The 16,301-nt window shown below is 33.2% G+C and overlaps 2 protein-coding genes and 1 long non-coding RNA gene across 4 annotated transcripts; 2 read left to right on the top strand and 1 right to left on the bottom strand.

The window, feature by feature from the left end:
- The first annotated feature begins 1,672 nt into the window (after positions 1 to 1,672).
- Positions 1,673 to 11,278, top strand: LOC101267596 (protein BONZAI 1-like). Of its 2 annotated transcripts, none has more exons than XM_004235798.5 (16): positions 1,673 to 1,968; positions 4,478 to 4,525; positions 5,046 to 5,194; positions 5,269 to 5,317; positions 7,008 to 7,064; positions 7,631 to 7,819; positions 7,911 to 8,045; positions 8,692 to 8,753; positions 8,828 to 8,930; positions 9,009 to 9,123; positions 9,648 to 9,724; positions 9,800 to 9,937; positions 10,037 to 10,201; positions 10,532 to 10,645; positions 10,736 to 10,832; positions 10,924 to 11,278. In XM_004235798.5, exons 1-16 carry the CDS (start codon positions 1,819 to 1,821, stop codon positions 11,016 to 11,018), a joined length of 1,743 nt encoding a protein of 580 aa, XP_004235846.2. In that variant the 5' UTR covers positions 1,673 to 1,818; the 3' UTR covers positions 11,019 to 11,278. The 2 variants fall into 2 exon arrangements, 1 of the variants encoding a protein (XP_004235846.2); XR_011220162.1 differs by having other exon boundaries at positions 1,728 to 1,968; positions 10,520 to 10,645.
- A 601-nt stretch (positions 11,279 to 11,879) lies between these two features.
- Positions 11,880 to 15,231, bottom strand: LOC104646568 (uncharacterized). Its single transcript, XR_002027450.3, has 2 exons — positions 15,035 to 15,231; positions 11,880 to 12,665 (listed from the first exon to the last, which is right to left on the bottom strand). It is a non-coding gene; the product is annotated as an uncharacterized lncRNA (long non-coding RNA).
- On the top strand, positions 12,101 to 13,291 carry ERF-D7 (ethylene response factor D.7). Its single transcript, XM_004235799.4, has 2 exons — positions 12,101 to 12,332; positions 12,444 to 13,291. The coding sequence occupies exons 1-2, from the start codon at positions 12,101 to 12,103 to the stop codon at positions 12,941 to 12,943; spliced, it is 732 nt and encodes a 243-aa protein (XP_004235847.2). The 3' UTR covers positions 12,944 to 13,291.
- Positions 15,232 to 16,301: the final 1,070 nt, after the last annotated feature.

The following is a 16,301-nucleotide window of genomic DNA, read 5'->3' as shown; positions in this document are numbered from 1 at the left end:
ATGTATGTAGAGAGGAAAAATTTTTAGTGAATGAAAAAGGGAAAACCCTCTTATTTATAGTCAATTGCAGCAAGAAATGCGTCTGTTTGGACAAATGTGTTTTTGCAGAACGTTGTATCTTTTCGAAAGGAACAAGTCCCTTCAGAATGACTTTACTATTGCACGCAAATTTCAAATAAATTCCGTTACGCGAAATTAATACTGTAATAACATTCTGAATTGATTTATAAGAGAAAGAATATCAATTAAATAAATTTTGGTCTAAAATTATTATCAATCAATAACATCATTTGCCAAATTCAAATCGGCGTGAGGGGACGCCTACTTCTTAACCCTAATTAAAAGAAGTGTGTCCTAATACAAGGACAATATTTTCCATTTTTTCAATCAATATGAGAGAAATAACTTTTCATTTTCTATTTTTCTCTTAGTTATTTTCCATTCACACTTTATTGAATTCCAACTAAGAAATCTTCTAAAACAAGGCGAATATTCATTTTTTTTATTCAAGTAGAAGGAGAGAAATAGTGTTTGGTGAACTCTTTAGAACTATCGTGGGTTGTTCCTTTTAGACTTTTGATTATTAAACATCAAAGAGAAAGTTAACAATGGAGACATAGAAGTCGTCCAATTTCTATAATTAGATGCAACAAAGTGGAGCAGATTAGAAAGTGATGCTTCCAAAAAGCTTTGCAATGCTTACATGTCAATTCACATGCTCTTTAATTTCTTAACTAATACAATTGTTAATCACCATGTAGGGTCACTTAGCGCTGGACATTTTTCATTTATGCATGTAACTGTTATTTAGTTATTCAAAAAATAAAAAACCTCAATTAAGTTAGGTTTCAATTGAATTTTTCAGTTACACACTTTCAATTCAGATTTTGTGTGTAACTGAAAAAAAAATATAAAAGGTATACACATTCGCTTTTACCATAAACCTTAGGCATTTTTACTTGATGCATATAATCAAAGCAGATAATATATTTTATAATAAACGAATGAAAACAATTCTTTTTTCTTCAAAATTTGATCCAGTGTCTAGTTGGAACAATATTTTATTAGGAGTCTGAGAAGTTCATTCGGAATAAGGTCAGTTGATTCGAGCGTCTAGCTGGAAATATTTTGAGAAAGATTAATTTTGGAGGAGAATTAAAGAAAATCTTTGGATAGAAAATTTAAACCTAAAGTTCATTATTAGCTCTGTTAAATGGAATGCAGTGAATGAAGTCGTTTTTTTTAATTAAATATTTTTATTTTAAACTCTGAATATTAAAATTTTTTAATAGAAAATACTTTCCTTAAATATATTGTAAGCGACTTGAATACAAATTAATTTTTTCTGATTTTTGGTTTATCAAAAAGTGATAAATGCGTGTAAAAACAAGCATTATCCAAGTAAAAAAAAGAGAGACTTGTTGTAAATGCAGACTTGGTTGTTGACCAAGAAAGAAGAAATTTGAGTCTTTGGGTTTCATATGCCAATGGACATTACTTAGATATCTTATCTTAAATAGAAAACTTTACAAGAATTAATCTCAAGGATTAAAAGATTATACTGTGAATCTATAAGGGGACTCAATAATTAAAAAAAAATCAAATTAAAAATAAAAAAATATTTATCATTTCAATACTTTTTATTACTAATATTTTAACATGGAAAAAACGCGCTTTTGTTTAAACGGAAAAACCGAGTCAGTGGGGGTGGCCCACAAAGTTGTCTCTCTTCTGCTAAAATCCATTGTTGAACAGCCGTTACAAATATATATACACAGCTAAGGAGAGAGAAATTGTATCTCTTTGAAAGCGGCGGCCATGGGAAATTGCTGCTCTGATGTTGCCGGTGGACAGACGGCAGTCGGCGGTACCGGAGTTAACCAAGGAAATCAACCAAATGCCCCTAACGAAGCCGTCGATGCTTTCCTTAAGTCTCGTGGTTACCAAGGCCTCTACTCTCAGATCGAGGCACTTGGCTTTCTCTTTCTCTCTATTTACTTTGGTTTTCTTTCAATGTTGTTTAATTATACACACATCTCATTTTCTCTATGTTTTGTTAACCAGTGTAAAATTAATTTTGAGGAGTTAGTTTCTCGGTTTATGGTTGAATTATGATATATTTCGATGAGGAAATTCATTTGAGCATATTGGACTACAAGTTAATAGGCATTGACTGTTAATTGACTTACTCAGTGATTTTGAATCGCTGGCTTGATTAGATATCCCTTTGGTGATTGAAAATAGGCAGGGACTCAGCTAGGTAATTGTTGTGAGTGGCTGATTTTATGCGAGATTATATATGGAGTTTAGATGCCTGTATATGTTGCAAAATACAAGTACGATTGAAAAGAAGAAGAAAAAAACCAAACAAATTTGTTAGGGTGAGACTGAGACATATATTCTTGCTCTCTTTAAGCACATTCAGGCCTACTACACTATGTTTGTCACTGTATTACCAGTTTGTGGCTGAACTGAGATAATTTGGGAAGAAAATTCCATTGACCAGATTGGACTCCAAGTTGAATTAGCATTTGACCGTTTGAAAACTGACTTACTCTGTGATTACAGAGTCACTAGCTCGATTAGCTGTCCCTCTATAAATTTAATTGGTGATCGAAATGGACATGGACTCCTTACATCCGTACTCGTACTATAACTAGGTACTCATTGTGAGCGGTTGAAACTTTCATCTAGATTATTTCTGAATGAAACTGAATGCCTGTCAATGTTGACTAAATACTAGTTCAATTGGAAAAAAGTAGAAAAAGAACAAATGTTGTAGGTTGAGACATGGATATCATGCTCTCTTTGAAGATCACCACCTAATGCACTATATTTTCATTGGTATAGCATTCATTCTTCAACTTGTCTCTTCTAGGAACTAGGATACAACAACTAGTCCGATGTTGTTAGACTCTACAAACTCTGGACTAGTTGAGTCCAAAGCTCTTGTACAAAGACACATTCTCCCCCAAGTAATACCTTCTCTTTTATGGGATATATGTTGGAGGCTTAAGCTTAGGCTTTTTCTTTCTCACAACTTTTGATGCATGATACTGTACTTTTAAATTATCATCATGAGGCAGAAAAACTCTTGTTTATAAGCATAGAAGTCCCCAAGGCCTAGCTCAAGTGGCAAAGGATTGAGGATTTGTGGCTTAGGTCACATGTTCAAGCCCCACACCATGCAAAGCAAAGCCCAATATTTAAGTGGAGAAGGATAGAGGGGCGGACCTATTATCTATTGGATTTTATTTGCCCTAAATTTCTTACCATAAATAGGTTTCCCTTATAGGAAAAAGTTTTGGATTGACTAATCCTTTTCTTATAGGAAAAGGTTTAGGACTCTATAAATAGAGGCATATTCCTTCTAACTTAATCAGCATTCACAATGTAGTCTTAAGGGCTTTGAGAGTTTTGGTTAGAGGGAGAATTTGTGGGTCACAAGCTTGATACGTTATCACTTGTGTGAACCTCCCATGTATTCCGAGTGAATTGGTTGAGGTTGTTTCTCTCTGTATTTTGTACTCTCATATTTATAGTAGATTGCTCATCTCCTTTGTGGACGTAGGTCGATTGACCGAACCACGTTAAATCTTTGTGTCTTTTGGTATATTTCTCGTTGTCGTCTTACTCGTGGTATTTTGAGGTTTGCGTTGCTAGCTTCCGCGTTTACACCTGCTTATTTTCGGTCCTAACATTATCCACCGAGTTTAGAAGGTTGTGATTAGTCCAAAGGGGCGGGTCATAGGCATATTTCTAGGTTATCAAAAAAAAAAATAAAAAAAAATCTTTTTACATCGAATAAGTAAGAGTTTAGTGGGGCAATGAAGTTGTAAGAACTTGCGATCATCCGTTAGTGGTTAATTACTTGACCTATTATTGGGTTAATTAATGGTTGATCATAAGATAGTTGATTCAAGATATACACACGAAACTATGGCCACCTTCACCATTGTAGCCACTAAAAATAAAATTTCATGCAATTTATTATTATTATTTGTAATATTAACATAAAATATCTCCAACATTCTCCCGCAAATTTGATATTAAAAGATAGAAAATAAGTACAATTTAATGGCTATAGTTAAACAATAGCCGTAGCCGATACCAAGATAGGATATCTCAACAATTTGTTCCATTTATATGACAACACTTGACAAGATGGACGTACTTTTGTACCTATTCAACCCAAGTATGAAAGGCAATATATTCTTTTACCTAACACTTTCATGAGTAGATAAGTATTGCGGTGCAGTTATTTGTGAAGCAAGCTACCTCATCCACTCCATATTTACACTGATAATGCAGGTCTTCATTTGCTGTTTTATTGTGCAGCATCATATTGCAATTTTATCACTATGTACAAACTGCTTACCGTTATAGTGGTTTGGTCATTGTCTATAATTAATATCTACTCTTCATTTTTCAGTATTGATCTAAAAAACCATATATTTCTTTATTTGTACATTTGCAGTTGTCTCTATCTGCTACCAGCTTACGTGATCGTGATGTGCTTTCCAAGGTTTGTCGCTTATTTGACTTGTATTAGATTATGTAAATGATAGTGCTGACTTTCATGTATGCTCTAAGCTTATCTGATGTTTGACTGGCTAAGTTGTGTTTGGATATTGTGTAGTACTTTTTCATATTTAAAAGGACTAACGTCCACCTATCTATAAGAAGTATAGTCAGCTAAGCATCACTCGTAGTTCTCTGGAAACTATTTCTTTGGACTTTGGAAATGCTTTAGTTTTATAAAGTACGAATTCTCTTTTAACCTTTGTTTTTTATAAATGGTATTTTTAAAGATGTTTGAATTATCCCTTGTCAATATGAGACATCTTGATCTTCAAGCATCGTAGTCCAATTTTTTAATATAGAAATGTTTACTAGCTTTGGACATTATAGACTCTAGGGGTTAAGTCATCAATATTGTGCAGTTCCATTGCTTTCTTAGTTCTGCATTTGTGAACAAAATTTTACGTACTTCCTTTAAAAATATAAACATGCTACTAAGTTAACTGAGGATTTGTTTGTTACAGAGTGACCCTATGGCAGTTCTTTATTCAAAAGAAAAAGATGGTTCATTGAAAGAGCTTACCCGTACTGAAGTAGTTCTGAACTCATTGAACCCAAAGTGGATTACAAAATATACTATGGCTTATTATTTTGAGACGGTGCAGAATTTGGTGTGAGTCTTGATACTCCATTTCCCAGTTTCTGTCAAGCAAATACATTTATATGACAAGCTTGCCTTTATTTCAGGTTCCGTGTGTATGATATTGACACTCAATTTCATAATCAAGGTGTCAAGGTATTTATGTTGCTCCCTCTAAAATTTTGTTAATGATAATGACAGTTTTTCCTTGTCTTGTTATTAATTGACCGGTGGTCATCATATCAGGTGAACCTGTAATTTTGAAATAGTTAATCCTCTCTCAGCTTTATTTTATAGGGGAACACATCTAATTTGTGTCCATCCGAAATTGAGCAACTTTGCTCTTAGAATCTTGTTGTAATATTCCCACCTCCCCCACCCCCATCCCATCATTAGAGAAAAGTCTACTTTTTTGCCCTTGATCTTAACACCACTCCAACTTGAGGGTGATGATATTAATCATACACAAAAGTTGAAGAGTAAATTTGGTTCCTTTTTCTCGACGAATTTTCACTTATGGAGTCTTAAGATATTTATATAGGAGCTTATTTAATGCTAAGAGAAAATACAATATGATTTGTTGATGGCAAGGGTATGGAGGAACCAATGTGAACTGGATGACAAAATTAAGCATATTCAGATTTTTCAGAGGCAAATTTGGACTTTCCTCTATATTTCATATTCTGGTGTCCGATAGTTTAAGAAAAAAAAAAGACTTTTCACACATGCCAAAAGTATCCTTAGAACTTATGCTCTTAAATATGTATGCCATTTTTATGGTTATAAGAGCATGCCTTTAAGAGTAAAATAGGAAGTTAAAAATTACAGAGTTAAATATAGAAATATTTCTTCTCGGGACAAACTAAAAAGAAAGGTATGTCATATAAAACGGAATAGAAAGAAGTGTGTTTTGAACAGATTAATGTGCTATATACTGAGTGCTTTACAATGTCCAAATCCATGTTTTTTTGTTGTTTACTCTGCTGCTTTATGTGCTTGATTTTGAAATCGACATGTCACCCCTGTTGTAAAACAGCTGCATATATAATGTGTACATGCACCTTCAATAACTTATACAAATGATGCATAAAACAACAGTTCATATTTGTAGCATGCTAAAAAATAATCAGATCATTGTAGCTTTGCCATGTTTTTCGCTTTTTGCGGAAGGTTTCCAAACCTTCAAGCAATTCTCTTGATGTTGCTGTAACAGTCAGAACCTTGACTATTTCATATGCACCTGACTTTAAGTTAGACATACCTCACTTGACTTTTACGCATGCCACTTTTTTGTTGTCTTCTTCTAATGGGACAATCCCATTCTTTTGGCATCTCCGTCGAGACGTGAAAAGTATCCCCTCTAGTTAAATATTTGAAGAGAGCTTTTCTTTTAGAGATCCTTGCAGTTACTTGGTCTCAGAAGTCCTACATATGCCATTTCTTAGGAGCTAGTTGTCTCCGTGATGTTTATCTTTCAAATTGAGTCACTGCTTCACGTACGCCGTGGATAATATCAGTAGTTAAAACAAAAAGTAGATCAATAGTAAGAATAATTTGTACAACTAACCAGATTTATGGTTTCATTTTCTCTTGCTCTATGTTACATTCTTATCTAATTAAAGCTAGGGAAAATAGTTTCACATCGTATATATGAGCACCCCATCACACGCTTTGAATTTGCTGTTGTTTGCCTATTATAGAAAATTTCTAATGCATTGTCTTTGCAAATGCTACTAGAGAGTACAAGATACAGTCATGGTATAAAATCATTTGCTTTTTAATGCTCATTCAAGTGCTTTCACAGAAAAGATCCTACAAATCATGGAAGTTTATATAATTAATGCAGATGCTTAAACTGGAGGAGCAGGACTTTCTTGGTGAGGCCAGTTGCACATTGGCTCAGGTGTTCCATCTTTTTCCATCACAACTTCTGTTCCTGAAATTGTATTATTGCCATAGTTTTCTGCTAGAAATGCAGACAACGGGTTTACTACCGAGGCTGTTATTGGTTTGCTGACTGAACAGTAAAGCGAAGACACATTTCACCTTGAGTCTTTTCTAGTAATTACAGTGTGTTGTACTTGGTTATGGATATGCGCTCCACTATTTAGTTGAGACCTGGAATAGATTGTTCACAGTCCAATTGCCAATACCTACTTGGGTGCAATAACATTTTTGCCACTATTCGATATGAATTTCCTGTTGGTGGGTAGCTACAGTGTTGTCTATCTGCCTTTTCATACTCACCATTTACTTTATCTTTCAAGAGGTTATGAATTTTTTGTTGGATTAGGTTACAAGCACTGAACCTATTTATATTTCATCTCTGTGTAACTTGCTTAAAACTATTCTTTCCAACTATCTTTGGATTCAAATAAGTTCTGGTGTCGCCATTTTAGTTTATGTCATTGTAATTGTGAGGTTATTTTTTCTATTAATTAAATGAGTGTTAAACATATTTCTTTGTAGATTGTCACAAAATCTGACAGATCCCTGACCATGGACCTTGTATGTGGCGAACAATTTTCTGGTCAAGCACATGCACGGAAGTTTGGCAAGCTTACAATTTTTGCTGAAGAAAGTATCAGCTCAAAAACTACAGTCGAGTTGAAATTAAGATGTTCAGAATTGGAATCGAAAGATTTGTTTTCAAAAAGTGTACAAACTCATCAGAATAGTATTATCTATTGTCATTTTGAATCATATGATGCTGAATTGCTGATATACATAATTCTTCTGCGTTTGACAGGATCCATTTCTGGTGGTATCCAAAACTACTGAAAGTGGAATTGTCGTTCCAATTTGCAAAACAGAAGTGATGAAAAATGATCATTCACCCACCTGGAAACCGGTGTTCTTGAAAATTCAACAAATTGGAAGTAAGGTACAATAGAATGCTCTTTTGAGTGATCAATTTTCTATTTTCATAAGATTGTGTTATGTTTCCTGGGATAATAGAACCCTGAAAAAGAGGGTAAAAATCATTTAAAGATTTTTTTTCTTGGTCAGGAACTATATGATATTCCAAGTAAACAAGGTATCTTATGAGCTATAAGGGCAATGTGCTGACCTTTTTCTAGGCCTTTCGGCAAGTTCAGAAAACATTGCTAGTATTTTTCCAAATGAATTCTGCAGAAGAATAAATTTATACTTCAAATGATGAAACTTCCAAACTCACTTTTGGCAGATCTTTTGTTTTCTTACAGAAAATATTTCACCCATCTATTCTCTAAAACTTGAAATCAGCTGTGTTTTTTTGACTTTATGATTGCATTAGTAATAGAATCTTGTGTTGATGGGATTCTGCAGATGTATGGGATCTTACCTTCTGTGCTATAGAAACGAACTCTACTCATCGAAGTATCTAATTGTTTTGATTTTGAGGGGCTATACTTTATGATTTTATTTATTTTAAAAGATGTGATTGATAATATATTTCCCCTGAGGAAATTATTTACTCTATATGGTATGACGCATTGCACAATATTTGTTCTTTGGTTTTGCATTTAGAAACATTTGAATTGATGCAGGAGAACCCACTAATTATCGAGTGTTATGACTTCAATAGCAATGGCAAGCATAGTTTAATTGGGTAAGCGTTTTAGTCTCTTCTTCATTTCTGACCTCTACAGACTGGAAGCTGACCATATTTCTACTGATTGTCAGAAAGATTCAGAAGTCACTATTAGATTTAGAAAAGTTGCATTCTGCGGGTACTGGTGCAAATCTTTTTATACCAACTGCTATGGGACCAAAACAAGAAAACAAGGTAAAGAGCTCGTTAATCAGACAACACAACTGCCAGCTAAGCTTATTTAATCATGACAATCACTGGATTTCTATCCAGGTTCTAAAGAGCCAACTTTTCGTGGAAAGCTATTCTGAGAAAATACAGTATACATTCCTTGATTACTTGGCGTTTGGCTATGAACTCAACTTCATGGTGGCCATTGACTTTACTGGTATGTGGTTGTGCATTGATATGTACATATATATAAACAGATTCTCGCAAGTCTTTGTTTCCATAGCTAAGCATGGAATTCATATTTGTCGTCTTCATCAATGGAACAATTTATTTAGACAAATTTGAACCTCTTCCTTATTAGGATGCACAGGGGGGCTGGATTGAGACACCAAGGGTTATTGCCTCCATTGGCAACTCTTACTTATTATTATTACCATAAATAATAACGAGAGTTATTGATGTGAACTCATCCTGATCTACCATAACCCCCCACCCCACCCCTCTTAGCAAAAGACCCTGGAAAATCATTACATTTTCTCAATAATTTTCTGTATCGTATGTATACACAGACATTATTTTTCAGAAAAAATAAGTGACCTATGCTCATCATTTTTTTGATGATGAACCTTTTGTTACACAGTTACCCTTCTTAAAAAAATAGATTTGTAGGTTAATGTTTGTAATCTTGCTTAACTTGTATCTGAGCCTGTATTCTTTTTTGCCTGAATTGTTGTTTGCCAGCTTCCAATGGAAATCCACGGCTCCCTGATTCATTACATTATATTGACCCTTCAGGACGACCAAATGCTTATCAGAGAGTAAGAAAATATTCTCAGTTGTAATGATATTTCTCTTCATATGAAGTAAGATACTTACCAGAATCCCAATTTCAGGCAATCCTGGATGTTGGGGAGGTATTGCAGTTTTATGATTCAGACAAACGTTTTCCTGCTTGGGGGTTTGGAGCACGGCCAATTGATGGCCCAGTTTCTCATTGCTTCAACTTAAACGGTAGCAGTACTTACTGTGAGGTACCTAAAGAACCTTATGTACTTCCATATTTTATGGACTTGCTTTAGCTTTCTGTATCTTATTCATTTTATAAATTTCAGCCCTTTTTTTAACTCTAGGTGGAAGGAATCCAGGGTATCATGATGGCATACATTAGTGCCCTTCATAATGTTTCACTTGCAGGTCCAACTTTATTTGGACCCGTTATTACTTCTGCTGCACATATAGCAAGTCAGTCTTTGACGAACAATGAGCGGAAGTATTTCGTTTTACTAATTATCACGGTACATCCTCCATTTTCCTGATGAGTATCTTTTTTTTAACCTTTCAAGTGAAGTGCTAACCATCATCTGTTATCACCTTGAGTTATACCAGTCAGAGTTATAGTTTATAGATCCCTTCACAGTCATATGTATAATACCCCTATGCTTTCCAATGAATAAATTTCAGTGGATTGCATAAAATGTAGAGAAACTTGAAACTTCAACTTTTGTTGGAAATCAAACTCTATCTAAATTTGTGTTTGGGTTAATTCATTTGGGACCATTTCTTTTTATAACTGAATGTCCTATGTCTTCCTTCCTGTTCTGATTATATTATAGAAAAATTTGTAGGATGGAGTAATAACAGATCTCCAAGAAACGAAGGATGCTCTTGTTCAAGCAGCGGATTTGCCATTGTCAATTCTAATTGTTGGGGTTGGAGGTGCAGACTTTAAGGAAATGGAGGTATGCAAGTGCAACAACTTGGTTCTTTTTATGTCATCCATTTTACATTAACTGTATTGGATCATTTCCGGTGTGGATTACTTTTCGCAGATACTGGATGCTGATAAAGGAGAGAGACTAGAATCTACAACTGGACGTGTTGCTGTTCGTGATATAGTACAATTTGTTCCCCTCCGTGATGTACAAAGTAGGTCATATGATAAATTTCAAGCATTCTTTAAGAGTTTTCAGAAAATTATGCATCTGTTATGATGTGATGCCTTTTCTTCGATTCGCAGATGGAGATGTCTCAGTCGTTCAATCACTTTTAGCAGAATTACCTTCTCAGTTGTTGGAATACATGCGGTCCAGAAAGATACAGCCAACTTTGTGATCGATCATACAAGACTTGTACATAAATTTTGCTTCAGAAGATTAAGCTGATATCTTTCATCAGCATAGTCTTGTAATTGATTTTGTTGATAAAAAAAAAAAAAACTCAACTCCGTTGCCCTTTATACTTGCAAATTCTAATCTCCTTTCTGTTACAGTTACCTTCCAGTTGTCCGTTGTAACTGTCATGTTTAAGGCTGTAAGCAGTAACTATAATTTTTTCCTATTTTAAATCCCTGAAGAAAGCAATTTGTGAAATAATCTTACATTAGGTATTGTATTTCAAACTTTGATTTCCTATAACCTTCTCTTGGTTAAACTATTGTTTTTTTTTTTCTTATATTTTCTTCTACCATTAACTAATACACTACTAAATCAAATTGAAAATTTTGGATTTTTCTCTCTGATGCCTTTTTTAATTATAAAAAATGGCATACTTCTAAAATTTCAGAAAACTCAACATGAATTTTTATTCTTTTGCCCTTCAGAAAATTTTTTATTAGTGTCTTTGAATATTCATATAGATTTTAACCTAAGAGTCAAAAATCATAAGTTAAATCTTTTATTTTCTTACCTTATGAACAAATACTTAAAAAAAATATTTTACTCAAACCATAAGATGTACTCCATATAAAACCTAGTTTGAACACTTACAAAATTAGTACCCAACTCCAAGTCATACACACAAGTTTTTCAGGGAAAAAAAAACCTTTTTTGCTCATTAAAGTCAGCTTATTTAGTCAAAATGTTCCATTTAAATCGAAATGTAATGAGTGTATATATATATATATATATATATATATATATATTATGATGTCCCATATGAAATAAAACAAAAGAAGAAAGCAGACAAAGTTGAATATTGTGGTCTTGGACCGTATATAGTAATAGTATATTATTTTTCCACATAACTAGTATGTATTCACATTAAGTACATAAAAAAGCTAGAGTAGTAAACCCTAATATCTTCTTCACTCCTCCTTCCTAGCTCCACTCCTTTTTCTCACCTCATTTACTAATTTTTAGTAATATAGCTTCTAGTTAAGCTCTTGTCTGAATGATTTCTTTTTTTGGATCAAAGAAATGAAAAGATCAAGCTCTAATAATGATCAGAGGGATGAAAAAGACACTAGTAACATATTCCCAATATACTCATCAGCTCGATCTCAACATGACATGTCTGCTATGGTTTCTGCTCTCTCTCAAGTCATTGGTAACTCTTCTTCTTCAGCTAGTGGTGATTCCTCCTCAGTGCATGTTAATCCACTAACCCTAATTCAGCAACATCAATCTCAATCGTCTATTCAAGATCAAGGTATATATTCTCTTATTTCTATCTGAATACTATCTCGTCTAATTTATTGGTTGGCCCCTCACACCTAGAAGCTTTGATGTGAGCGTGGGTATCATGTGTTATTTAATTCAGAAAGAAGGCGATATAGAGGAGTTCGTCAAAGGCCATGGGGTAAATGGGCAGCGGAAATTCGGGACCCGAAAAAGGCAGCTAGGGTTTGGTTAGGTACTTTTGAAACAGCGGAAGGTGCAGCACTTGCTTATGATGAAGCTGCTCTAAGATTCAAAGGAAACAAAGCTAAACTCAATTTCCCTGAAAGAGTTCAAGGACAGTTTTTCCAATGCTATGATCAACCTGCCACGTCATCAAACAACACATCTGAACAAAATTACCCTAATGTTCATCACTATGCTGATTTATTACTTCGCACTGACAATAATATCGATCTAAATTTCGATGTTTCACCAAATACTTTTTATCACTCTTTTGATATTTCACAATCATCCATGGAAGTTCCAGTTTATCATGAGGAGCAGCAACAAGTTATAACTACGCACGAAGAAGAAGAAGATTTTGTGAAATATCGTGGATCACATTTTGGAAATTCTACTTCAAGTGGTGGAACTAAATAGGAAAGTAATTGGGATGAGTATAAGCATGGAAAGTAACTCTCAATATGAATGACAGATGGTATCAGAGCTAGGTCCTGAATTCGAGTCTCGTTGTTTTCACTGAAAAAGAATCACACTTGCATGTGATGATGAGGAAATAAATATATATGTTTTGTCTCAATCTATGAGCTAATTGTATAAGCTTTTACAAGGGATAGAGATGTATTTTACGTATTTTGTTGTTTTATTATATTGTGGGGCTTAATTTTATCTTTCAGTTTATTATTCATTATGAACTATATATGTATATGGTGGTGAAGTAATGGGAAAATATGAATGGTATGTGATTTTATGTGTTTTAAGGATTAAGGTTAGTCTTCAATTGGATCTTTACTCCTCCCGATTTATGAAATATGTGTATAGCTAGGGATAGAGGCGGAGCTAGGCGGGGTTTTTATGGGTTCGGACGAATTCCTAATTTGTACTAGAAAATTAATTAAATATTTATGCATATTAATTGTGGATTCTTAACAAAGTTGATTGACGATTATTAATAAAATTTAAAACTCTCAAACTCCTAATCCTTGCTTCGCCTCTAGCTAGGGATTGCTTAGTTCGAAAACAAATTATAATTGGGATTATGACGTAAGGATTATTGGTAGGGAAAAATCATTTTGGCTAGAAAATTTAGTCAGAATTTGGCCAGAATGGTAAAATAACATATTTCACACACTATTTATTTTATCATTTTGGACATTTTTACCCTTTTTAAATTTAATATCTTTTGATTAAAAATGGGGACATAATCAATTAATTTTAAAATAAAAAAGGATATTATAGACCTTTAAATTTCTGCATTTAGCATTACCCCCTATTAGTTTCTCGTAGCGTTTTGTTCATTTTACTAAAATGGTACGTAGCTACATATATACTATATATGTTGTTCATACTCTTGAAGCTACGATAACATTATTAGAGAATCCGAGCATATATATACATAATGATGCCTAATTAAGGAGCTATACATAGCGAGTAGAATTTTGATTATGTGTAGCTAGCTAGCTTAACTAAGTTGGCTAGTACTAATTAATTAATTAATTGCATCTTTTGCATGGCAAGGGTAGGTGATTAATTAAGAAGTAGGGCCCACACAAGTAATTAGTGAGGACTAATTAAATAATGTTGCCTAATTCCTTTCACTTAGACTATAGAAGCATAGTATTAAATATGTGGAACGCCGCACTTACTTAAATTTTATTTATTAGTTAAATTAATGCTAAGTGAAGGGAATCTATTGCAACATTTTTTTTGAAATTAAATTATCAATTGTGCTCAAGTACCTTTTACATTTAAAAAAAAATACTTGTAAATACTTTACATAATTTTACTTGTACGAACTTTCCTAGTGTGAATGCTACGTACTTTTGAATTTTTTCTAAAATTAAAAATGTGTTAATATGAATGCATATAGTATGTGATTACTAAAAATTCCTTGAATTTAATTAAATTTAAACACTCAATAATTAAGAGTAATAATTTTCTCTTTATCAATCTTTAAATGATCAAATTCAAAAATGCTCTAAACATGGTATGATATTATTTAATTTATAGTCCAAATTCACACATTTTTTAAAAAATAGAAAAACCTCACGCCATCAAGAATAGCCAAGTAATTATCCAACACTACACATATTCTAAAATAAACTATTGTAACTTTGTATCTAGTCATCAAACAACGTATCAAGGGACACATAAATTAAAAGAGAGAAAGTAGTCATCAAACACCGTATCAAGGGACATATAAACTAAAATAGAGAAATTATGTTGCGATCGACGTTCAAATTGTGAAAAAAGTTGTGCAAATCGATTTGGTGGGTAAAAAAAAGTCATCAAACACCGTACCAAGGGACATATAAATTAAAATAGAGAAACTATGCTGTGATCGATGTTTAAATTGTGAAAAAGTTGTCCAAATCTATTTGGTGGGTAAAGAAAAAAGTGGTCCTTTTGACTCCGAACGCAATATAATAAAAGAGGAAAAGAACATGCTTTCAGGCCTGAAATAAAAGACAGAAAAATTGTGAATCTAGTATAGTTCAAAATGAAACTCACCTTTTGACATGAATTTCCAAAAGTTGAAAGATAATTATGTAAGCTTCCCTTTTTTGCATGAAAACGTGCATGGAATTGTCATTATGAAGCTTCATTCAAAAAAACAATGTCTATATTTTAGTTCAAAAAAAAAAAGAAGCTAAACTTAGATTAGAGTGAAAGTTAAGTGAATAATTGTAGTTGTGCATATTCTCTGCATCTTATACTAATTAATTAGGTTTTTATATATAAAGATTAGTACAAATATGAAAAGGTTGGAAAAAAAAAACAATTGAGAAGTCATAGATTTCGGCTTTCATCATATGTATAATAGTGAGTGAATATAACACACAAACCGACCGCCGCACAATGTTCATGAATCATCATTATTCATAACTTTATTTCACTTATGGGTGGGATGTTACCTAATTTATTTCACTAAAATTATACGATATCATATAATATAATACTATACGAAATAAATATGTTAGAATTATCCAAATAAAATTTAAAATTGTATTTAACAATTACGAATATAAATTCAGTGAGTGACCTTCCCCCTCATAAATAGGTTCTGCATTTGGTCGAATATCCAATGCGGACATCAAATTTAATTATTATTTTGTTTACTAATTGGCATCTTTAGACGTTATTTTTAATCACATAAAATTAAGCTTTCGGTTGAAAAACGATATACAACCTTGACAGAGACAATGTTTTACTTATAATAATATACGGATTTATCAATAGGTGTGAATACTATTTTGTTAATCAATATTTTTTCTATGACAAGGTAAACTTGCGGTTACTAGCCTTTGGGTGCACATAGGGTAGAATCTCCACTCCTATGCAATAACTCACAAATCACATAGATAACCTGCACCGAGCTGAGCACAAGCCTCTTGCTTTCAAAGGCAAGGGGTTTCATACTTGAGACCTCCAACGTGAAAATCCCAAACTAAACCACAGGGAAGGGTTATCAATCAGTACTGCTTTTGAGATGTCATGTATTTCCACATGCAACTTCGAACTCACTAAATCAACATGCTCTAACTCACCTTCACAACTCTAGATGTCGTCGCACCTAATCTTTTTCTATGTATATATATGTATAAGATCATCATACTGTGTATTGACAACTCTAGAGGGTAGACTTCTTCTTTCCTCTAAAGATAAATATAAGGTTCAATATTTCAAACTTGACAGTCAATCATATCCCTTATCCTATACAATATTGTCAAACTTTACTGCACTACACATCTATCTACCTAAAAACCTAACCACTACT

This window comes from Solanum lycopersicum, chromosome 3 (assembly GCF_036512215.1).
Source record: "Solanum lycopersicum chromosome 3, SLM_r2.1".
NCBI lineage: Eukaryota > Viridiplantae > Streptophyta > Magnoliopsida > Solanales > Solanaceae > Solanum > Solanum lycopersicum.
Note: the sequence above shows the minus strand (reverse complement) of the source record. Positions and strands in the feature narration are given on the sequence as shown.